At 47.9% G+C, this 23,249-nt stretch overlaps 2 protein-coding genes across 4 annotated transcripts; one reads left to right on the top strand and one right to left on the bottom strand.

The window, feature by feature from the left end:
- Positions 1–458: 458 nt before the first annotated feature.
- On the top strand, positions 459–10,047 carry TGOLN2 (trans-golgi network protein 2). The gene is made up of 4 exons (XM_038561596.1): positions 459–645; positions 866–2,055; positions 3,607–3,690; positions 5,160–10,047. The coding sequence occupies exons 1-4, from the start codon at positions 600–602 to the stop codon at positions 5,163–5,165; spliced, it is 1,326 nt and encodes a 441-aa protein (XP_038417524.1). The 5' UTR covers positions 459–599; the 3' UTR covers positions 5,166–10,047.
- Positions 9,243–23,221, bottom strand: RETSAT (retinol saturase). Of its 3 annotated transcripts, XR_005372478.1 has the most exons (12): positions 22,887–23,220; positions 20,452–20,634; positions 19,893–20,134; positions 19,156–19,357; positions 18,495–18,692; positions 16,302–16,421; positions 12,517–12,655; positions 12,203–12,312; positions 11,957–12,123; positions 11,581–11,740; positions 10,745–11,342; positions 9,243–9,772 (listed from the first exon to the last, which is right to left on the bottom strand). XR_005372478.1 is itself a non-coding variant. In XM_038561593.1 (11 exons), the coding sequence occupies exons 1-11, from the start codon at positions 23,050–23,052 to the stop codon at positions 11,203–11,205; spliced, it is 1,827 nt and encodes a 608-aa protein (XP_038417521.1). In that variant the 5' UTR covers positions 23,053–23,220; the 3' UTR covers positions 10,036–11,202. The 3 variants fall into 3 exon arrangements, 2 of the variants coding, with proteins under 2 accessions (XP_038417521.1, XP_038417523.1); XM_038561593.1 differs by lacking the exon at positions 9,243–9,772 and having other exon boundaries at positions 10,036–11,342; XM_038561595.1 differs by lacking the exons at positions 9,243–9,772; positions 18,495–18,692 and having other exon boundaries at positions 10,036–11,342; positions 22,887–23,221.
- Between the last annotated feature and the right edge of the window lie 28 nt (positions 23,222–23,249).

Raw genomic sequence — 23,249 nt, 5'->3', positions numbered from 1 at the left:
CACTAAATCTTCTATAATGACTGTGAAGAACTTTCATGACCAGAAAAAAGATGTACCTTTGGGGAGACCTCGGAGAGCAGTTTCCGCGGGGTCAGGAAAGAGAGGAACTGGACTGGGAAGGCTCCCGCTACAAAGGTGACGGGATCAGTTTCTGTTTCCAGATGGGAGAGACCTGAGCGCAACACGTTTGTGTGCTACGAGCAAAGAACCATGAGAAAAGAGAGGTTAGAAAGGTGAGCAGTCTGAAGCCCAGGCGCCGGGTCCCAGCGAGTGCAGTCCCCACGGGGCCATCCGCAGGCTAGGGAGCTCTGGCTCTGCCAAAATTGTCTCGGAAATACAAGGGCAAAGAAGGAAAAGGGGACTGACGCTCGTGGTGGACCTGGGAAAGGAAGAAGGTGTAAGCTGCCTGCGCCGAGGGACGCTGCGCCGGCCCCAGCGAGAGCAGAACCACCGTCCTCTCCCGCCCTTGCCGAGGCCCCTCCCCTCGCCTGGGCGTGCGGCGGAAGGACGAGCGCAGGAAGGGGCGGGGCTATGAGCGCCCAGAGTGCGCGCGCGGATGTCGCGAGAGCAGTAGAGAGCGGAAGAGTAGTAAGTGCAGGATGCGGTTCCTGATTGCGTTGGCCCTGCTGAGCCTCGCAGTGGCGGGTAAGACCCCACCCCCAATAATCCTACTATCATCCCTAGGTCCACCGTCCTCACCGCGGCCGGGTCGCTCTCTGAACCCGCTTCTTCCCTGCCGGAGCCACCCCTCCGCTTGCCATCACCCACCTCCCCCGTTTGCCTGTTGCCTCGGTCTCTTCTAGCTCTGAGGGCTCCCTTCTCCCGGATTTCCTCTCTTCAGAGCGAACTGGTTTCTCTATTTCAGTGGCCCCAACAGGAGAGCCTAGCGAGCTGCAGCCACAGCCCGGAGACAACGGCCCTAGCAAGAAGCCCAAGCTTGAGGCCACAGGAGTCGACCCTGACAAGCCCAAGCCTGAAGCCACAGGAGAGGACCCTGACAAGAAGCCCAAGCTTGAGGCCACAGGAGTCGACCCTGACAAGCCCAAGCCTGAAGCCACAGGAGAGGACCCTGACAAGAAGCCCAAGCTTGAGGCCACAGGAGTCGACCCTGACAAGCCCAAGCCTGAAGCCACAGGAGAGGACCCTGACAAGAAGCCCAAGCTTGAGGCCACAGGAGTCGACCCTGACAAGCCCAAGCCTGAAGCCACAGGAGAGGACCCTGACAAGAAGCCCAAGCTTGAGGCCACAGGAGTCGACCCTGACAAGCCCAAGCCTGAAGCCACAGGAGAGGACCCTGACAAGAAGCCCAAGCTTGAGGCCACAGGAGTCGACCCTGACAAGCCCAAACCTGAAGCCACAGGAGAGGACCCTGACAAGAAGCCCAAGCCTGAGGCCACAGGAAACGACCCTGACAAGCCCAAGCCACAGCTCACCAGAGATGACTCTGACAAGATCCCCAAGCCTCAGGCCATGGGAGACAACCCTGACAAGAAGCCCAAGCCACACTCTATGGGAGACGACCCTGACGATGAGAAGCCCAAGCCACAGGCCACAGGAGATGGCACTAGCAAGGTGAAGTCCCAGATGCAGTCCTTGAATGACCACTCCAACAAGCTGGTCTCTAACCCCTCTTCTGATAACAAGAAGCCCACCAAGCCTCACTTAAACATACCAGCCGACAAAGATCCCACTCTGAATGATTATAAAAATGAATCTGAGGAGAGAGTATTACTGGACTCTGACCCCACTTCACAGCAGGAGGGAGAAGGCAAGTCTATAGAGCTTACCGAAGATGTGGAACCCAAGAAGGCTGAGGAAGGGGATACGGAGCCTGAAGAAGGTTCACCACTCCAAGGAGAGAAAGAAATGCCTGGCCTTGCCTCCAGTGAGAACCGTGAAGGGACACTTTTGGATTCTGTGGGTAGGCAGAATGATGACCTTTATAAGGACAGTCTTGGAAGTGCTAGTGCAGAAAGCAGCCACTTCTTTGCTTATCTGGTGACTGCAGCCATTCTTGTTGCTGTCCTCTATATTGCCTATCACAATAAACGGAAGGTAAGTCAAGAACTGTCTTGAGGAATGAGATTTCCTCCACCTTGAAAGCTTGGTGTGTGGGCCAATATCTGTCATTCATCTGCCTGTGAGCACTGGAGATTTCAAGTCAAACTTCAGTTTTTCCTCAGATTCTGCTAGGTCTCTTTACTCTCATTTTATAAATCATTTTCTTTCATGTCCGATTCTTTTGAGTGCCCTCTGCTGCTGTGTTAGGTGCCAAATGAGGACATTTTTATGATCTGACCTGAATTGGGGTCTTCTCCCACAATCTTAAATTTAGATCATTTTACTGCCTCCGAGAATCTGAGTACCTGACAGTTTGTAAGTAGAGTACTTATCTTCCTATTTCCACTCTGAAGATAGTGCATCATTTCTAGTTTCCTTTCCCACACTTTTATCTTGCATCTGCAATGGCAGAAAGAGTGGTTACATAGTCTTTGACATCAGCAGCAGAGAGCCCAGGGACTATCTTCTACAATCGGTTGAGTTTCCGATTAGAAGAATGACCAAAAATTGCATGGATACAATCGTCTTTTAATGTTACAGCAGATTTGGTGTGGAGTAATATCTGTGTTGCTTAGCAACCACTCTGATGACAAATGATTGCATTTCTTATTGAGCTCTAAGAATTTATTTTTTTAAAGATTTTATTTATTCATGAGAGACACACACAGAGAGGCAGAGATACAGGCAAAGGGAAAAGCAGGCTCCATCCCTGGACTCCAGGATCACGCCCCAGGGTGAAGGCAGCACTAAACCGCTAAGCCACCCAGGGATCCCGCTAGCTCTAAGAATTTAGTAGTTTCTATAGCCTGGTTAAAATTGGAGAGTTCAGTTTATGATATCAGTATGCCTATGGCTATGAGGAATGAGGGAAGATATTTAGTAAAAATAGTTCTTTATTCTACATCCAAGTGCTCGTCCCACAGAGTAATCTTAGATGTAAAAGCAGTAAGGTTAAAATGAAGCAAGGTGTGGGGAGGAAAAGTACATTTGCAGATAAGAAATAATTATTGCTTGTGAGAGAAAAGGAATGTCTGATCCTAGAGCTGTGTGGGGCACAGCTGGCAGATCTTTGTGCTCTTGAGTAAATCATCCAGACTCCCACAGGCTAACGGCCAGAATAGTCTTCCTTCATCTGTCATTTCCTGTTTAGCAGTATAAAAGATTCTGATGTAACTGGAGGCCCCGTCCTCCTGAAAACTGTTATAATTTAAAGATGCCTCTTGTGAGTTTGCGGCTCTTTCACTGCCGGGGTCATTAACAAATGTAGTACCAGGGCAGCCCGGGTGGCTCAGCAGTTTAACACCGTCTTCAGCCCAGGGTGTGATCCTGGAGACCAGGATTGAGTCACACGTTGGGCTCCCTGCATGGAGCTTGCTTCTCCCTCTGCCTGCTTCTCCGCCCAACCCACCCCCTCCCTCTCATGAATAAATAAATAAAATCTAAAAAAAAAAAAAAAAAATGTACTACCAGGTGATGACCTCTGATTTCAGAGACTGAAATAAGCCATTGTAGAATCATCTGTTAATTTCTTTTTCCTTTCCCCAGATTATTGCTTTTGTCCTAGAAGGAAAAAGATCTAAAGTCACTCGGCGGCCAAAAGCCAGTGATTACCAGCGTTTGGACCAGAAGGTAAGGAAGGGAGCCCCAGGTGTGTGGGAGGGATATGCAGTCTCAGGTAGGCCCAGCAGTGCACTTGATTTGCACTGGTGGTGGCAGCTGATTCTGGGTGCCACTGCCATTGCCCTGCCCTTTGTGGACCACAAAGCAGAGACATCCATATGTATGCATGTCTGCAATATGAGAACTAGAAGAAGCCTTCATGTGTTCTACATCAGCTCCATCTCTTGACAGAGGAGGAAACTGAGGCCCAGAAACATGATTTTCCCCAAAGTTCCTCCTAAAAGTTTGTGCCAAAATCAAGACCTGATGGCAACTCCATAGACACCTATCCTATACTTTTTGCACTGAACCAGCACTTCACAAATTTTAGGAGACATGTTAATCACCCTGGGAATTGTGATGAAAAAGCAAAATCTGATTCATTACATATAGGGTGAAATCTGTGCTTCTACATCTCTTGGAAGTTTGTAGGTGACGCCAAATGCTGAGGAACCAGGCTTTAGGTAGCAAAGCATTAGACTACACTTCCTGAACACAAATGAGTCCAGAAACATAAAGGCCTCCAACTCCCCAGATTGGCTCTATCAAGTACTGTGGACTAGATTTCCTGAGTGGGGCCAACGCAGGCCTACCAGAAAGCAGAGCCTGCTTCCACCTCACAGTGCATGATCGGAGCAAGGCTCTCCCCAAAGGGCATCCTGTCTAAGTGGGAACAGGGTACTTCCACTGCCTTGCTGCCAGCATGCACCCCCTCCTTTTGCCTTCTGTGTAGGGACACTCAGGACATTGGTAAAAAGTAGTTGGTGACTCAACTGTGAATATTTCCAGGACTTCCTATAGGGAACACCGTTCATGTGTATAGCTCACACTGGCAAGAAATAAGCCACTCAGCTCAGAACACCTTTGCTAACTAGCCCAGTAGGTCAGCTTCACAATTTAGCCCTGGCCTAGTACCTTTCCCGATAATGGACTTCAAGGATTTATTTCCCTTTCACTTTTTTTCTAATTAAAAAAAATACACGTGTAAACAATTCAAAACAATGTAGAATCATACAAAACAGAAACTAAGATTCCCATATTCCTTTCACCAAGTGTGCATGTTTTAGTATGTTTGATTTCATAATTTTTTTTAATTTTTTTTTTTTTAAATTTAAGAGAGCAGGGGGCCGAGGGGGGCAGAGGGAGAGGGAGGCTCAGCAGGAAGCCTGACACGGGTCTTGATCCCAGAACCCTGGCAGACACTTAAAAGACTGAGCCACCCAGGCACCCCAATTTCAAACTGATTTTTAAAATAATTTTATGTGCTTTTATTTTATCAATTGCTTTTTGTATGTTGGGGGCAGCTTGTCTTAATTCTGAATTTCTTCCTGAACTGCAACTCTGATAAGTTCTTTTTTCCCCCTAGAATCATAGCAGTGAGGTATATTCCTCTAGAAGGAGATTAATGTTGCCAATGAATTGTGTTGCTCTCATTTCAGATTTGATTTTCCCGTTCTTGAGAACCGTGTCCTCCCTGCTGATTTGTTTTTAAATCAAGAGAAATGAAGAAAAAAATACTGTGACCTAAGAGACACCCCCTCCTCTAGGGTTTGGTGGCAGGTCTGGGCTGGCAGAGGTGGGGGGATTGCTTTGATTTTTGCACCTGCACTTTGGTAACCTTGTACTCCTGTGTCCCCATTATCTATGCTGGTGTCTTCCATCCTTTCCTCCTCTGAGTGTGAGTAGAGCAAGCATGTGGGAAGCCAGTTGTGACCAAAGGGAGATCTCAGCCCCTGGCAGGCTACTGCCACTGGCTGCCTTCCCTTGGGCCTGGGGCCATTTAGTGTTACCCTTTGAAAATAGCATTGTGTCCACCACTATTTATGTTGGCAGACCTAGGAGAACACTCTGCAGGTTGAGGTGCTCTTGTACCAAGCCCTTTTACTTTGGGGAGATGTGCCCTACAAAAGATGAGGTGAATGCTGACAGGTAAAGGGCTACCTGGAACACATGACTCTTTTTAAAGGCTCCAGCAGCAAACCAAAACAGCTTTTAAAAAGTGCTTTTTGCCTGCAAGTCCAACCTGTCTAGTGGACTAAACTAGACTAAAGTGTCCAGACTCTTAGACTAAAGAAGTTCTTTAGTCTTTTAGTCTTCTTCTTAAAGAAGACTAAAAAGTTCTTCACATTTTTCCAATATTTTCATATCACTTAAGACAAAGTCAGTTTCCATTTGGTTGTACTGACTGAACTTGGGGATTCTGGGAGTAGAGCTGTAAAGCCATGGTTCCCATCAGATTTTTAAAATACAGTTACGATTATTACAATACTGTGTTCTTCTATACTCCACAGTCGTCACAGAAATTTTTTAAAATAGGGTAAGCTCATGCTTTGCGTTTTGGATTTGATCTACATTATTTTCAAAAGGCTTTCATGAATGGTTTCCCATAAACTCTGTTTTGCCTTTGTTGCCTAAAGTAGAAAAAATAGACTTGTAATCAGAATCCAACTGTACTCTCTTCCACCTTAATCTAGTTAATGGTTCTCTCATCTGATATAAAATGCCAAGGGTAATTAGTAAAAATTTTCCTTCCAACCCATGTCAGGGGTTATTAAAATTTAAGAAATTCAGAGTTCCTCTGCGGTAACTGAGGTTAGTGTCTCAGATCATGCTGTGGTTTGAAGTTTTCCTTAAATCTGGTCTAGTTGTGTTAACCTATTAAAGAGAGTTGTTTCTGTAAAGAAAAAATGGAAATAGCTGATCTCAGGGAAATACAAAGAATGTGAGATATGAGGACAGTGGGATGAATTCTGTGCTGTTGAGGAAGTCAGTCTGCAGAAGGGACCATCCTGTTGCCACAATATCTGGCACTTTGCTTAAAACAGAGCATGGCTTTGAGTTGAGATTGGTGGAGATAAGGAATGAATGAATGCTCCTGGCATCATTCTCTCTACCTGTACACCAACCTTATAATACTTTATCTAAGGAATCTTCTCTCAGGCTCTCCTAGCATTCCATAAAACCATGGTTCCCCTTTGCCTACCTTTCCTCCTCCTAATGTTTTCTGTTTGCTTGTCTACACTAGCACTTTTCCTTCTACCTTCATGCATGCCTAGATTTTCCCTGCTGCCATCCATTCTACTTCTTACTCCTTCCTTTCATAACCTTTACACACTCACTTTGGTCCTTATCTTCCTACCTGTAGTGTTTTTCCAGAGGTTCAGATTGTCAAATCTAATGACTTGTTCTCAGAGCTTAGTCTTGACCATTTTTTTTTTTAAAGATTTTATTTATTTAATCATGAGAGACAGAGAGAGAGAGAGGCACAGGCAGAGGCAGTCTCCCTGTAGTGAGCCTGACGTAGGACTCGATCCTGGGTCTCCAGGATCACGCCCTGGGCTGAAGGCAGCGCTAAACCGCTGAGCCACCTAGGCTGCCCGCTTAGTCTTGACCTTCATAGAAAAGGACACTATTGATCATCCAAATTGAAATCCCCTTCTTTTGGTTTCTCTGACTGACCTGGTTTCTAAGAACTTTGCTTTACCCTGTGCTGGTGGAGGACAGAGCCCTTAAAGGCAGGTTTCTGTCTTCCTTCATCTTGTCAGAAATTCATCTATTCTTCATCCTCCAACTGAGTGACTCCCAAGTGTTTATCCTTGGCCTAGTTCCCAAAGAACCAAATCCTGTGGTGTGCTAAATATTTCAGCTCGCTTGTTCTATTGGCACTAAAACTAAAGTTCTCTCTTCTACCTACTACACTGCCCATTTTTTAAAAAATATTTATTTATTCATGAGAGACACAGGCAGAGACATAGGCAGAGGGAGAAGCAGGCTCCCTGAGGGAAGCCCAATGCTGGACTCAATCCCAGGAATCCGGGATCATGCCTTGAGCCAAAGGCAGATGCTCAACCACTGAGCCACTCAGGCATCCCAAGCTGCCCATTTTCTTTAATTGTCTCAGCTCCAGCCTATAGTCTTTTATCATTTTTATTGTTATAAAAGACCTATCCATTTAAAACAAAATGTCTCCCATATAGTCTTTCTTTCCATTTTCCTTACTTTCCTGCCACCCCCCCCCCACCATTTCACTTCTCTCCTGAATTTCTCCACCTCCCCCTACACCCACCCAGAGCCATCATAAGTTATCTACCTTCTCTTGTGTGCATAATGAGACCAGATACATCTTTCCAAAATCCTTACCCTGATCTAAAGCTATTATCTCCCTCTTGTGACTTAGAGAATCAAGCTTTTATAGACCCTAGTATTCAGGACTCTGTAGATCTACACTTTCGTACCTTTCGATAGGAGATGTAGAGCATCTACCTTTGTCTAGGCCAAAGGCTCCTCTTGTCAGGCCCATCTAGGCTTTTTGTTCTTACTGTGTCCTCCATTTCCTGGCTTCCCGCAGCTGTTCTTTGGTTAGGGTGCACTCCCTTCTCTTCTTTTGCTTGCCTCTCCAAATGTTCCTTCAGGGCCCACCTCAAGTTTTCCCATGCACCTTCTTAACTGCTCCCACTTCACAGGATTTGCTCTTTCCATTCTATTCTAAAAAGTACTAATGCCAATCACAAATTTTGGAACTCCAGAAAAAAAAGAAAAAAAAAACAGAGGGCAGATGTTATCTGATGTCTATATCTGATTGTTTCCCCAAAGTGCAGCTACTTGCAGGTGTGCCTTTGGCACAATCTGCATATCTGTGTACAGTGTAGTGACATTCCCTAGATACTCTTAGTTCAGGGTCTTGCAAAGGAGACATCTTCTTTGTTCAGGAAGTCTGCATGTGACTTAACTGAGGTCTCATATAGCTCTTCCTGGCTACTGCTTGCCATCCCTTTTTGATGGATTTTGCTTTTGAGGAGAGCAGAGAGATTGGTTTCAGAAACCAAGGTTGGCACTAAGTGGATGCAAAATATGTATTCTGTGGAGTCCACATAGTTCCATTTTTTGAGCATCTGAATAGTATTGTGTTAAAAGAAGACTATAGAATTTAAGTTTCACTTTAGAAATTACACTGAATGGTTTAGCGCCTGCCTTCAGCCCAGGGCGTGATCCTGGAATCCCGGGATCAAGTCCTGCATCAGGCTCTGTGCAGGGAGCCTTCTTCTCCATCTCCCTGTGTCTCTGCCTCTCTCTCTGTCTCTCATGAATAAATAAATAAAATCTTTAAGATTAAAAAAAAAGGTTGTTTTCTCAATAGTTGTCCTTTTGAAAATAAACAATCAGAAGCATGTTTTTCTAGAGATGGTGTATAGGAGGAGAAGTTGGCTAAGGCCTCTCCAACCAGGGAGAAGGGTAGAGGTAGGCAGTGAAGCACATGGAGCCATGAGAGGCACCCCTCTATCTATACAGCTACGGGCTTTCCTGCCCCAGGAAATCACCCCTTTTGGTTGAAGGGTGATTTCTAATAGGAGTCTAGGCTTCAGTCATGGATGTCATTAGAGGTGTTGGTTTTCTTGCTACAGGTTACTAAGTAAATTATTGAAAGAATCCACTTCTGGACTCGGGGGTAGTGGAAGCCAGTCTATCTAAAAAGGCTATAATAACTCGGAAAGCTCTGACAAGTAACTATATATATGCTGACATTTCTTTTCCCGTGATGGCTTTTATTGAAATAGTTGGTGATAGAATTATAAACCTCTATAATTCCCCTGATGGTTATTCTCATTTTTTTTCTCACTTCATGTCATTTAAGTCAAAAAGAGGAAGCCTGCTCCTTGTTTGAACAGGGTAACTTGATACATAATGCTGTTATGTATATGTGATGAAAGCTAGCACACTTTGCACATGTTCTGAATCATTTGAACAGGGAGGAGAGTATTTTACACACCAGACACCAGATCCTGTAGTTCTGCCAGCTGTTTTCTGAAGTCTTGCTGGGAGGGTTGCCTTTGACACTGCCTTGCTTAAGGAATAATCCCAGGAAGAGGTTTCCAGGTTCCATTTAACTGTTCATCCAGAGAAAGACTGAATCTCACCTCAGCTAGTCCCACGAGTCACACGTGAATTTCCTTAATATGTCCCAGTTGCGAAACTCCTCTGTAACAGTGTTGGGTCTGAGCTGTGTAGTTTCAAGCTGCCAGCAAAGCCAGCTTCCTCACACTCTTTGATGTTCCTTTAATTCAGAAGTTTCTCATGTTAAATGATTGTTGAAATTGTTTCCCTTTTTTGTTTACCCAATTAGAGTGCCACTGTTTTTGCAGTGTTTTATATTTTCAGCTTTAATTTAACTATATAATTACTTAATTTTATTTTTTTAAAGCTTATTTGGTCTAATGATAAGTATTTTTCAGTACATAATGTTTTACTGAGCTGCTTTGAATGCCATTTCAATGTAGTTTTGTATCATTGCACAGAAACCAAAATAAATTTCAAATATTAAAGCTCTAATATCATTAAATTTATTAAAATGGTAATAAAACTGATAGAAATAAGGCCTTTAGAAGTGAAAGGCCACTTTTTTTTTCAGCCTTTGTTCACCTTCCCATCCAATCCCCTTGCATGTATCAATAACCAGGAACACTGTCCCTGGCCCTTGCACACATTCTGTGTGCTTTCTACATTCTGATCCTGTCTGATTTCCAGCCCCATTCCTCCCTACCAGGTAGCCATGTTCTATGTCTAGCATGTAGATGGCTTGTCTTCCAGTGTCTTCCAGTTACCTCTGTGATTGTCATCTGCTATACCCGTGACCTGCTTCAACCCCAGTGGAGTCCACTTTCCAGTCCTGTGCCCTAACTACTAACGTCACCCTTTGCTGTTGATTTTTGGAAGATAAACCTTGAGGCTCAGGTAGTGAGCTGCACGAGGGTATCTTGGTGTTGGCCCGATGAAGACCTGTTGTCAACTTGAAAATAAGGAAGACAAACTGAGGGCTTGGCTGTATAAGAACTGGATATTCTAACATACACCCTGCTAAGTAATGTCTTTATCCCCACGTCCACAACCAGAGTGAACCTGTCCTAGGTATTTCCCCACCCTCTGAAAGAGCCATTGGAACCAGCAAAAATGGGATCAGGGGTCCTCTGAACCTATGGAACTGCAACCAAAATCATGCCCAGGTTTTGATAAAAATCTCTTTAGGTACCTCTTATCCTCAGTAGTGTGGAACTCCTGCAGCACAGCACATAGAATAGAAGAGGAGGAGCCTCGGGACAACTGGATCAAGTTGCTTCAGCTGGCCAACACTTTTGAGGGCTCGGTCCATCTAACCAAAGAACACTTGACTTCTGACTACTTAGAGTTGTGAGGTATGGGAGTGTGGTATGCAAAGCATTGCTTGACAAGACAGGCTGCCCAAGTCACTGGCCCACACCAGGCCTTTTAGTACAGATAGCACATTAGAGAGGTATGGGAGCTCATCACCTGCCCAGCTAGAAGAACTGCAGCTTGAGAACTGTGACCTGTGTGTCAGACCTCTTCAGAAATCAAAAACAAATTAGAGTGCTTTATGTGAGGAAGGAACCAGTACAGAAAGACACTATGGCTATGTCAAGGGTTGTGCCATAGTGTTAGCCAGAATCCTCGGATTCGTTGCTTACTGAACTATTTTTTCTTCTTCTGTGCCTGGATCCTTGAGTCGAGCTTCTTAAGGTCTAAGTACAAGTTCCGCTTCAGGATGGCACTGCTGCATAGCAGGGCCCCTTGCAAGGCCCCCATCAACCCACAGGTGAAGATATCCTGGCCTAGGAGACAACAACAGGGGCCTTTGAGCATCTTCCCAAAGAGGGGGCAGGCAACAAGGGCTCTCATGTTCATTAGACCAAGATGACTTTAGATCAGGACCGGGGTCCATAGCCTGCTGGGGCAGCCCATCCCTGTTTAGAAGACTGCAGGGGACAGACCTGAGGCCAGAACAGAGTACTTTGTGTGACAGGGAACCCTAGGGTCTCAGGCCCTGGAGAAATGAGGCAGTCAGTGTACCTGTCAGGTAGAGGTTGGGAATGGGGCTTTGGGCCCTCAGGGAGGCTATCACATGAGGATGTAGACGGTCCAGGTCATGGTCTGCCCCATAGCAGGCACCCCGGGGAGCAGCCAGATAAAACTGGTAGGTCAGTGGGGACCCTCCGACCACACTGTCCACCTGAGAAGACAAAAAGGCAGCCAAAGGGTGGGAGTGGGGCCTTGTGAGATCCTCCTCTCTTCCCTTTTCTGATCTCCCTGACCAAACTGCCTGTCTGCATGGGTTCCCTGCCCTTCCATGGAGCAGAGGTATCTCAGGGCTTTATTTCCTTCCCCCAAAGAAAAATAAATGTCACCAAGAGGTTTGTTGCTACTACCACATAGTCTGCCCTCCTACCTTGCCCTCCAGCTGTGGGAACAATCTCATGATGACCGACAGAGAGGCTTCAACAAAGGAGTGTTTGAGGGTCTCATAGTTGCTGCTCCGCTTTCCTTTTGCTTCCTCCTGCCACTCTTCAAACCACTCATAACAGGTGGGCACCAGCACAGTCATTGTGGACCGGTCTGGGGACACAGAACCAAGTTTACTACTGCCAGGCCCCGTCCCTGCTCCAGCCCCCACCTCCAGGACCGAAAGCCTCACCTGGGAACCGGTCCTCCCAAGTGGGATCTTTGGCTGATGAAGAAGCAATAAAGAGGATGGGCATGTGTGCTGCAGCCTTTTCCCTGGGCATCGACAGATAGTGCTCCATCCTGGGGGTGATGAGCATGGCTGTCCATCCCCATGCCTCACTCGCTGGCACTGCCCCGAGGATAGGTTACCCCCAGGGAGCACTCCCTCCCCCAGAGGGATGAAGCCGAGGCCTATTTCATATCCTGCTGCTGAGGCTCCAGCGTCAAGGGAGGAAGCAAGAGCCCTACTGCTGACCCCTCCCCCTATATGCACACACGCCTTACGCCTTGTCGAGGTCTGTGTCAAAGCAGACAAAGTAGTTGGTGGACTGCAGACCCAAGTCCTCCTTGGTACCTCGTAGGCCGATAAAAATGGAGAAGGCCCCCACGCCAGGCCGCACCATCTCCAGCTGCTGCTTCACACCTGCCAAAGTGTCAGGGCTGCGTGAACTGTGGCTGAGGTGGCCACTCCCAGAACTTGCTGACGCCTGCTCACTTTATGTGCAGCCTTACCCTCGGTGGCCAGCCTAGCACCCGGGGCCATTTTTACAACTGCCACAACACTGACTTGGCCGGGGTCTGCTCTTTGGTCTCCTGCCTGAGAAGAACACCTCAGGTACCTACTCTTCTGTCTCCTCCCACCTCTGCTCTAAGCACCCTTAGAACCCAGGGAGGCCCAGCTTCCCTAAGCTGGCTGTTCTGCAGGACAGTCTCAGGCTCGCTGCCTCCCCTCTTCCCCTGATGGCTTTAAGTTAGGAGCGGATTCCTGGGCTCTCCCCACCATACATAGCACGCATATGAACAGTAGTTTGCTATAAGCCTGATTTCTGTGTTACATTTAATACAAGCCATCTAATGAATAAATATGCATGATTCCTAATGTGAGTACAAGACCTCAAAATGGTAAGTGATGCGGATGAATAAATGCACACAGCATTACTGGCACTTTAGGATTCAGGTAGGGGAGGAGGAAGAAGAACAGTATGGAGGAAGGGGACAGCCTCTCTGAGAGCCATCTGATGTCCCCTGGTCCTAAGCGGCTGTGCTTCCCCACCTCTCAACAAATGACCCCAGACCAATCTTCTGGAAGTGGCTCCTACAAAGTCTTATCCTTTGTTCTCATTCCCAGGACCATTACCTGCCTGAAGGGTGACTGGGCCACTGGCTGCTCTGTCTCATTTGTTTAACAAGTATTTGTTGAGGACCTAAAATGTGCATAATCCTCTATAGGCCTTGGGGACGCTTAAGGGATCAGCTATCATGCCTGTCTACCAGAAAAGCACCTTTCCTGAAAAGTTGGCTTTCCTCATACAGGCTACAAAGAAAGTGCTACGTGTAGGGTAACCACAGAATTTATCCTGCAAAACAGGCAACTTCTGGGAGTAAAACGAGGTTGCACTAGGACTGGAAGTGGAAGATCCACAGGTGAGTGGCTGCTGAGTGCCCTTACGGGGGAGGAGGTGGGGAGTGGCTGTGGAGCACACTTAGAGGGAATGGGTGGGGTGGGGAGCAGCCTGCTGTGGAGCATACTTATGAGGGAAGGAGGGGTGCTGCCCTGGAGCTGCAAGAGCATCTCGTGGCCTACATCCCAGCCTCCAGGGTTAATCTCACTGCCTGCTCCCCCTCTCCAGCTGGGGTGGGGGTGGTCATGGAGAAGATGAAGGGGGGAGGCCCTGGAGTGAACCCTCTAGGGCTTTAGAGGCCCTTAGAATAGCACCTAGCCCCTCCTTCCCCTTTTTCTCCAATAGAAGGATGTGCTACAGGAACCGCACACCTAGCAGAAAATTAGAACCTTGGGTCCCAAATAAGGCACACAATGATCATTTCAAGGCGCTTTTTCTCCATGCTAGCCTTAGCTACCCTTACTGATACTGTCAGCCCAGTCTTCCCCACTCAAACACTTCCGCTTCAGACCATCCCCAGGAGACTCCTTGAGGCTCAGCTGTGGAATTAAGAAAAGTGCTCCCATTCACACAGGCTCCCTCTGCCTGACCACCCCACCTCCACGCTTGATGCCAACAGGCACTGCCTACTCCAGAGGCCACCAGATACCTGTTTCTCATTTGTCTCCAAGAAGGAGACAGACCCATGAAAACTCCACCCCCAAAGCAGCTGGAAACAAAGGGGTCCCAGCACCTGGGGTCTCCTTGGTTAAGCCTCATCACTGCCCCTGCCTGAAATGTTCTCAAACTGGGATTCACGGAGGCAGCATCCAACTCCCCACCCAAGTGGGGCAATTGGTTTTTCAGCCACACAGGGCTGCTGCCATTAGATAAGATACATAAAAGCAGTAAACTTTGTAACTAACTGGATCAGAAAGCAGGGTAACATGGCTGCCAGGGGAAGGAGGCACAGAGCGGGGGAGGGTACCAGGACCCATTAGAGGACAGGGCCAGGGTTCAGAGGTCTGAGGAGTTAGGGAGGCAGGGAGTACCAAAGTCTGTCAGCCGTACAGTCCTGCCCAGCTGCCCTGTCACTGGCCAATCTGCCTCACCCCACTCAGCTCACACAGTGTGAGGGATGGAAGACCTTAGCTGGCAGCGGATGTTGGCTCAGGCCCAGCTAAGTAATAAGGCAAAGCGATGAGAAGGCTGGTTTTGGTCATATGCATTTCATACATATGAGATCATCGCAACTGCCACCCACCCTCTCCCCAGCGAGGAAACCCGGGACGTCACTTTCCTACGGAACCCACTCTGCTGCCCACCTTCCCCAGCATCTCTTCCCTGAGCAGCCACGGGCCCACCCTCTAGAGTTGGAGAGCTCCCTCCCGTGGCTCTCTGGGCTCCACCACGCATCACTGAAGTCCCTGGTTTCCACCCCAGCCATATCCTGAGCTGTTCCTCACTCTCCACCTCCCACTCTAGCCAGAGGCTATTATCTAGAACCTTCTCACCCTCCTGGACTATGAGTCCCCTCCCAGCCAGCTGGTCTGTCCTCAGATCATACCAGAAGCTTCTAGTTACGTGATAACCTAAAGTCCATTTCAAAGTGCTAACCTCTTACTTGACTCTGGCTCGGCTACTCTGTTCTATGTAGGCTGGCCAGCTCTTCTGCCCCTTTTAGTGAGAACTTTTCTCTGGGAGCTCCACATTCCTTAGTCCAGAAGGGGCCAAGAACCCAGGCTTTCAAGTCAAACACACCAATATTTTCACCTTAGCTTTGTTACTTTCGCCTGGGTGGCCTTGGGAAGTTACTTCACTTCACCTCCTGCATAAACATTAGGATGATGACACCTCTCTCCTAGGTGGCAATGAGGATCATGTGCAATGACAAAGGTAAAGCCTCCCACAAAGATTTCACCAAGGAAGGGCTCACCTACAGATATGCCTACTGCCCCCTCACCACAAAAATCAGGCTTCTATATTTTTGACACAGCCTATCAGAAGAGATGACGGCATTGAGTGTTATTCCTGTCAGATTTCAAGCAGAATCCCAGAGTTCAAGGGACAGAAGAAAGCCAGAAGGGTACTCCTGTAGCCTCAGCCCCAAAAAGGAAGTGGTTCCCTTTATTTGAGATCCAACAATTATAGCAAGACTTTCTTCTCCATGTCGGCCTTAGCTTCCCTTACTGATAATGTCAGACCAGGCTTTCCCACTCAAAATAAGTGGGAAATTAAGGAAAAAAGTAAGATTCATACCACAAACTTAGTGAAAACCCAAGAAATATTCCTTTAGGATGCTACCCACCATCAAGAACTATTAGAGAGATGATTTAAGATCTGAGGAAACTGCAATCAGGCACCCTAGAACGGAGACTTGAAAGCCAGAGGGCAAAGTGGGTGAAGTTATGGGGGGAAAGAGAGTAAATATGCCAAGAATGGAATGAGACATAAGGACCAAGGGGTCTCTGGGAGTGATACAAGACTGAGGATGCTTCTCAAGACCCAAACACAGAGGCCTTGCTGGGAACAGATAGATGCTGGATACAGCATGCTCGTGCTCATCTGCTCTCTTAGAGACGGTCACAGGACAGTCAAGAAGAGCAAGAGCACCAGCCTGGCTGGGCAGGCTAGTCCCAGAGAGGCACTGTTGAGAGCTTGGAAGAGCAACACAGCCCAATCTTTTACCTGGCAGACAGCGGGCATTCTCTGGCAACAGGTAGTTATAGGTATTGAAGAGTCCTGCACTGGAGATCACAATAGGGCAATAGATGTTCACCAGCTCCTGATTCTTCTTCACAGTGACACCTGCAGGCACAAGAGCTTGGCTGAGGTTCTGGGCACTCCAGGAGGAAGAGAACGGCCCAGAGTTTGCACAGATCTCTCCCCACCTATGCTGCATTTTCTCAGACCTGGGCATTCAGCCCACCTAGGGCCAAGCAGGCAGGCTCCAGGCAAAACTGCAAAGCGAGTGGGACATCTTTGAGCACTCTCCACTTATCCCAAGTCACTTCTGCACTTTCCTTCCCTGGCTCTCTCCTCATCCCATGTGGGCGCCCTTTAGCCTAAACTGACAACCTCCATACTAACACTGACAAAGCTCCTTGGCTGAAGCCCTTTCACTGGAATCTCAGGACCTTTTTCCCTGCTGCCATATTTCCATTTCCAAAACACTCTGAAAGCCTCTGATGACACCACAACCTCTCTAAGATAAACTCCAAAGTCTTGTACCAGCCTTCTAAGGTCTGGGCCCTTCTAGGTCTCCAGCCCCATCTCCAGCCACACTCACTAAATGATTAGGTGGCACCATATGAAACAGCTGCTATTTAACCATTTTGATCTATAAAAACAGCAGTTTCTGGGGCACCTGGGTGGCTCAGTTGGTTAAGCATCTGACTCTCGATTTCAGCTCAGATCTTGATCTCAGGGTTGTGAGTTTGAGCCCCACGTTGGGCATTCCACGCCAGGCTTGGAGCCTACTTTGTTTAAAAAAGGCAGTTTCTTAGGGTTCAAACTACTACTTCTGGATGTCTAAAAATACTCAGTTCTTTCATACAGCTATACCTTTATATATTGTTCCCTTTGCCTGTAGTAACAGCCCAAAACCTTGGGCTAGCTTCTCAACCTTTGTATGTCTCTACATGACACTTTATATCTCAGTGATCCTCCCTATGAGGCTAGAAACTTCTTGAGTTGCAGATTTTCTTTGTAGCCATCTTATGTTTTTATCTCCATCTTTTATCACCTAGCACCTGAAAAATACAAGTAATATTCTGAACTAATTAAACTGATTAATCCTCCTTGCCTCATGGACCTCTTCTGGCCTGAAGGAGAACTTGCTCTGGACATCAGAGAAAAATCTCCCACAACTGACAGCCCCCTTTCCCTTATCACCTGGCAACTTCCTGGTCTCTTCTACAAATGCATTCTGAGAGATCGCTGCTGGCCTTTTCTCCCTTAGCTTTTTTGTATTCTGGACCATTCCTTCACATCCTTCTCCTTACAAGATTCCTCTGGTGAGTTCACTGTCACATCAGTCCTATCCTCTCCAGCCTGTCTCTAGTCATGGATGGCCTGTCCATTCTTTCTACTGGAGTCCTTCCCTTCATACACCTTCTCCTCACAGCATTCATCCGCAGTAGATTTTGACTGTGAGGTAGCAATAAAGACCTGAGCCAGGGGCGCCTGAGTGGCTCAGCAGTTGAGCACCTGTCTTTGGCCCAGGGCATGATCCTGAAGTCCCGAGATCGAGTCCCACATCAGGCTCCCTGCATGGAGCCTGCTTCTCTCTCTGCCTGTGTCTCTGCCTCTCTCTCTCTCATTCTCTCTCTCTCTCACTCTGTGTGTGTGTGTGTGTGTGTGTCTCATGAATGAATAAATAAAATCTTTAAAAAAAAAAAAAAAAAAGACCTGAGCCAGGATAATGAGATTCTTGGCTCCACCTGCCATTTAGAGATTGAGGGCAGAACATCTTGCTGGCCTACACTGCCCTTTTGAGTGCCCAGGGTACTTATTCATTCCATCCATCACTGAACAAACACATATTGAGTCTCCATTATGTGCTAGGATCTACAGACATAACAATTACAGAGACACAGCCCCTATATTCAAGGAAGTCATGGATTACTGGATAACTATTTTTACCTAGTGACTAAATGATTATATACTGTTCTTTGGGGCAATCTTCTATCCTTCCTGCATCCTTTCTACCTCCAGATTCATCCCTCTCCCAGAGCCCCTGCTCTGGGTAGTTTCGGCCTTAAACTCCTAGTGAGGACTGTTCTTCTCACACCTCGTGCCCTCAAGTGCTTGTTTCTCTCCATACCCCAGTTCTGTCCCATGCCAGCCCAGGGACCATGAAGTATGATGCAGGGCTCTCACCACAAGCTTTCCCAGCTGAGTCTAGTAAGATACTCCTCACAGTGGCACCCGTCAGGACCTCGCCCCCAGCCCGCTGAATCACAGGGATGGTGTGGAAAGCGATTTCACTGGCACCCCCTCGAGGATAAAAGGCCCCTTCTATGTAGTGGTCAACCACCAGAGCATGCATGGAAAAGGCACTATGGCTGGGAGTCACACCTACAGAAGGAAGGAAGGGGTGATGAGACAAAGGCAGGCAGCAGCACCATTTAGAAAGAAACACACATTCCTGCCAAAAAGCCCGCAGCCTAAGTCTACCCATCTCTCGGACCCAAATGAGCCCCAGGGCTTAGGGCAGCCAGAGGCCTGTTTCTATCCAAACATAGGGTACCTTACAGATCCTGGAGCCAGGGGGAATGTCCTCCCTGCAAAGTTCCATGCTGCCAAGATGAGGGAGGACATTGTTGGTTGAAAAGGAAAGCCATCCAGGACATGGATAAAGGAAATTTTTACCAGGGAGTCCAGCAGTAGGTTGGAAAGACTTCTCATCCATAAGCTCCAGAGGGCCTTGGGTATATCCTGCTCCATTTCAGTCAGTCAAGCAGGTTCAAGAAGAAAGATTGAGAGCCAAGAGAGCTGTGCCTCCTCCAGGGGCTGCCTAGGACCCAAGGCCAGTACCCACCGTAAGTGGGGAAGATGTAGCTGAGCACCGCCTGGAGCTCCAGGGAGGCTGGCAGCTGCTGCAGGACCTCAGCCAGGCTCTGGGTGGATGCACGAAGGAACGGAGAGAACCGAGTGAGCAGCCCACACTTGCCAAGGAGCTGAGCTATGCGCAACGGGAGCATCTTCAACAAGATGGCATGGATGACTCCACAGGACACCACCTGAGGGAAAAAAACGAGCAGTGAGAACTGGTCCCATCTCTAGAACCCCTGTAACAGAATCCCCATTCTATAACCTACACCAGCCCGGCACCAGGGCCCAGCACCACTGCCCAGGACTACTTAGCCCTGGCTGAACTTGGATGTTTAAAAATCTGTACTCTGTGAATTGTTCCTGAATTCCACATTCAGATGAGTCATTTTCTGCTCTTCGTTTTCCTGCTCAAATTCTTTTTGAAAAATCACATCTGATCTTAGAAGTTAAAAAAGGGTGTGATCTAACCACATACAAAGAAGGCAGCCTTGTCAAAAAGGAGAACAGAGTGCCCCCCAGAGGCCAGAGTGAGAGTGGCAGCCGCCGGGTCCAAGCTCCAAAGATAGGGCCTAGCTGGCCACAGAAGCCAACTAAGGGTAGGGGTTGAACTCAGGGCAGACTTCACTGTTCCTCCTCTCCTGCCTCACCCACCAGTCACTCCACTAATAAAGAAGGTCAGCCTTGTGAGGGATAAACAGGGGGTCCTCGGCATGTCCCCGTTACCTTAACCAGCTTTACATATTTGTCAATGGCAGCTTCTTCTTGGGGAAACTTCTCCTTGAGGCCCTGGATGTAAGCTTTCTTCCCACTGTACATGGGGAACTCCTTTCGGCCATTGGGCCTTTCTAGTACCATGATGTCAAAGGGAGAGGACAAGGCAGCCCAGTCCAGCTGCCCCTCAGTGATCTGGTCCAAGGCAAAACGGCCAATGCTGCCCTCTTGCATGGACCCAACATAATGGATTCCTATTGGGAGACAGAAAAACAAGGTGTCATAGGGATAAGGGGACTGACCCCTGGAAAGGTGGATAAGGAACCAAGGTGAAAGTGGTAGTCCTGCAGGGCTGAATCCATGACTAGAGGAGGCTACCCACCCTTTCTGTGGGGAGGAGTCGCAACAGAAACTATCACATCTCTGTCCAATTTGGTTCCCAGTGCTTCTAGCTGTCAAAGAAAGTGGTACCTCCGAAACAATAGAAATGTCCAATATCATCCCACAATGGCTACCCCAAGCCTCCTGAAGATACAGCCATGCTCCCAACCCCTTCCCACATAAACCTTACCTGTATCAAATTCAAGGCCATTATGTCTGAAAGTATGACAGCAGCCTCCTGCCTTAGTATGTTGTTCAAGCACCAGAACTCGCTTGCCAGCTTTGGCCAGAATCGCAGCTGCAGCCAGGCCCCCAAAGCCACTGCCAATCACCACTGCATCCAGCTTCTCTGGCACTCGGCTGGCTGAGAAAGCTACCCCAGAGGGAAAAAACAGAAAGTGAGCTTCTCAGGCAAGGGCAGCAAGAGAGCAAAGAGATGGAAACCAAGGAAGACTCCACTAGCTCATACACTGCAAGAAAACTCTAGAGAGTTTGGCATGGAGCAACTAACTCAAACAATTAGCCTGGAAAATACTCAGGATCAGCCAGACAGACTAAAGACAGTGATATGATTTACTCTGGATTGATTTACTCAAAACCAATATGAACCTGGGGATTTTTACCCTACTATCAAAGAAAGCAGTCATTGGCAAACCACTAGCCAGAAAGCTGACAATAATACGAGATGAGAAACTTAAGTGCAAATGGAGAGCTAGGAAAGAAAGAAACCAAGGAGATGAAGGACGGAAGACAGTGTTGTGGGGAGGCTGCCGGCTCATGGAACTGTCCATTCACAAGGTTGTTCTCTTTGGAAATTACAAGTTCTGTTGGCACCAAGGGATCAACCTGGTCCTATGATGGTTCTTCAAAACCCTGAAGCAGAGGCTTGAGCAGAACAGAGATGAGAAATCATAGCACCACCCCTTCATATCTGGGAAGTCTAGAGGAAGAACTAAGGATCCAGCACCTAAGCAAGATAAACCTGGACAGCACATGGCGCTACAAGGGCATTTCCAACACAACATTTGTTCTTTAAAGATCACTCCTGGACGGCCAGGGTGGCTCAGGGGTTTAGCGCTGCCTTCAGCCCAGGGTGTGATCCTGGAGACCCAGGATCGAGTCCCACGTCGGGCTCCCTGCATGAAGCCTGCTCCTCCCTCTGCCTGTGTCTCTGCCTCTCTCTCTCTGTCTCTCTCATGAGTAAATAAATTTTAAAAAATATATTAATAAATAAATAAATAAAGATCACTCCTGAAGAACTGAAATGTGGAGTTTTTCAAGCCGCAAAGGAACTTGGAAAACTTAACTTTTCAGACATTTCTAGAAAAGCACATTTTATATCACAACCCAGGATATACGTAAGTATATAATATAAACACATGAAATAGAAGTTTCACAATACAAATACTTGCCAGACCGAGTATGCCAGAACTCGTTGCCAGAACCAGTATGATGACTCTGATATTTTCTATTCTACCACATTTTGAAATGCAACCCACTAAATTGATTTCATTATGGCCAGGACCCACTAGTAATAGGTCACAGCCTAGTTTGAAAAACACTTAAACTAGTCATCTCAGTTTTAGACCAACCCCAGATACGTGGAGTGACTTGCTAATTGGTTATAGAGTAAATTAGTGAGAGTCCAAGCTAAAACCTTGATCTCAGAAGTTCAGACTATACAGTCTTTCCACTTAAAACAGTATTGTCTCTGCCTCTGTCACAAGATGTGTCACACAGAATTCTAAAATTTACAAGTGGGAGGGACCTTGAAGATCAAAGAGGAAATCTAATTTTTTTTAAGATTTTTTTTTTTTTTTTTTTTTTTTTTAACAGAGAGAAAGCAAGCCAGAGAGCACAAGCAGGGGGAACAGCAGAAGGAAGAGGGAGACTCGGCTCTCCCGCTGAGCAGAGAACTGGATATGGGGCTGGATCCCAGGATCATGACTCCAGCCCAAAGCAGACACTTAACTGACTGAACCACCCAGGTGCCCCTAATTTTTTTTAAAGCAGCAGAACTCTTCCTTTAAACCTTAGGAGGAACCCCAGAATATGTCCTCAAGCTGACAGTGGAGATACTCTAGTTGACCAAGGAGCAGCTCTGAGCCTGAGGCATCCTGTTGAAGCTCTCCCAAAGTTTTAGAACCAAGGTTCAACCACATGATTTGGGAGGAGGCATAACCAGTCAAATCATCTCTAATTGACAAAATACAATTTCCCACACAGATTGGAAGAAAGGAAAAAAAAAAAAAAAAGATTGGAAGAAAGGTGCAGCTCCTCCATGCCCCTGAACCATGGTGGAGGGTAGTTGAGGTCCTGTAACCAAATAGGAGAAGGTCTCTTGTCTCTTCTGCAGGTTGTGGACCTGTTCTTGGCCATATCATGGCCCTGGGATACCCAGGGCGGAACCTCGCGAGTGGGGCGGCCTTTATGGTCCGAGGTCGCCAGGGCGTAGACGCTCACAGGTAACAGACAATAAAGCAGGGCGCCTCCCCGTGCAAGGAAGCCCTCCCAGCACTTCACATATGGGGAAACTGAGGCCCAGGTGGGCAGTGGCTCGCCCGGCAGGGATGGGAATGCAAGCCCGCGAGTGCAGCCCTGGAGCCTAGGTCCCTTCCCACTGACCTCGCTTGAGGACCTTCTTCCTGGCCCCCTTGTCGGTTACCAGCGGCGCGGGGGGCCGCCTGACGTCCTCGGAGAAGGGGTTCGGGGCTCTGCCTGCGGACAGCGGCAGGTGCCTTCTGCAGAAGACCAGCAGCAGCGGAACGGCCAGCAGCAGCCAAAGCCACATGGCGGGTTCCGCGGCCACCGTGCCCAGCCTCTGCGGCCAGGACTCCGCCGCGCCTCAGTGCCCTTCCCGGCGGGGCAAGGGGAAGGCGGAGGCCGCCTGGACCACTGAGGAGCCAGAACCTTTGAGCCCGGAAGCCAGCGGCTCCGCGCAGCCTGACCCTCCCGGCGGCTCGCCCCGCCCCGCCCCGCCCCGCCCCG

This window comes from Canis lupus, chromosome 17, assembly GCF_011100685.1.
Source record: "Canis lupus familiaris isolate Mischka breed German Shepherd chromosome 17, alternate assembly UU_Cfam_GSD_1.0, whole genome shotgun sequence".
NCBI classification, from domain to species: domain Eukaryota; kingdom Metazoa; phylum Chordata; class Mammalia; order Carnivora; family Canidae; genus Canis; species Canis lupus.
Note: the sequence above shows the minus strand (reverse complement) of the source record. Positions and strands in the feature narration are given on the sequence as shown.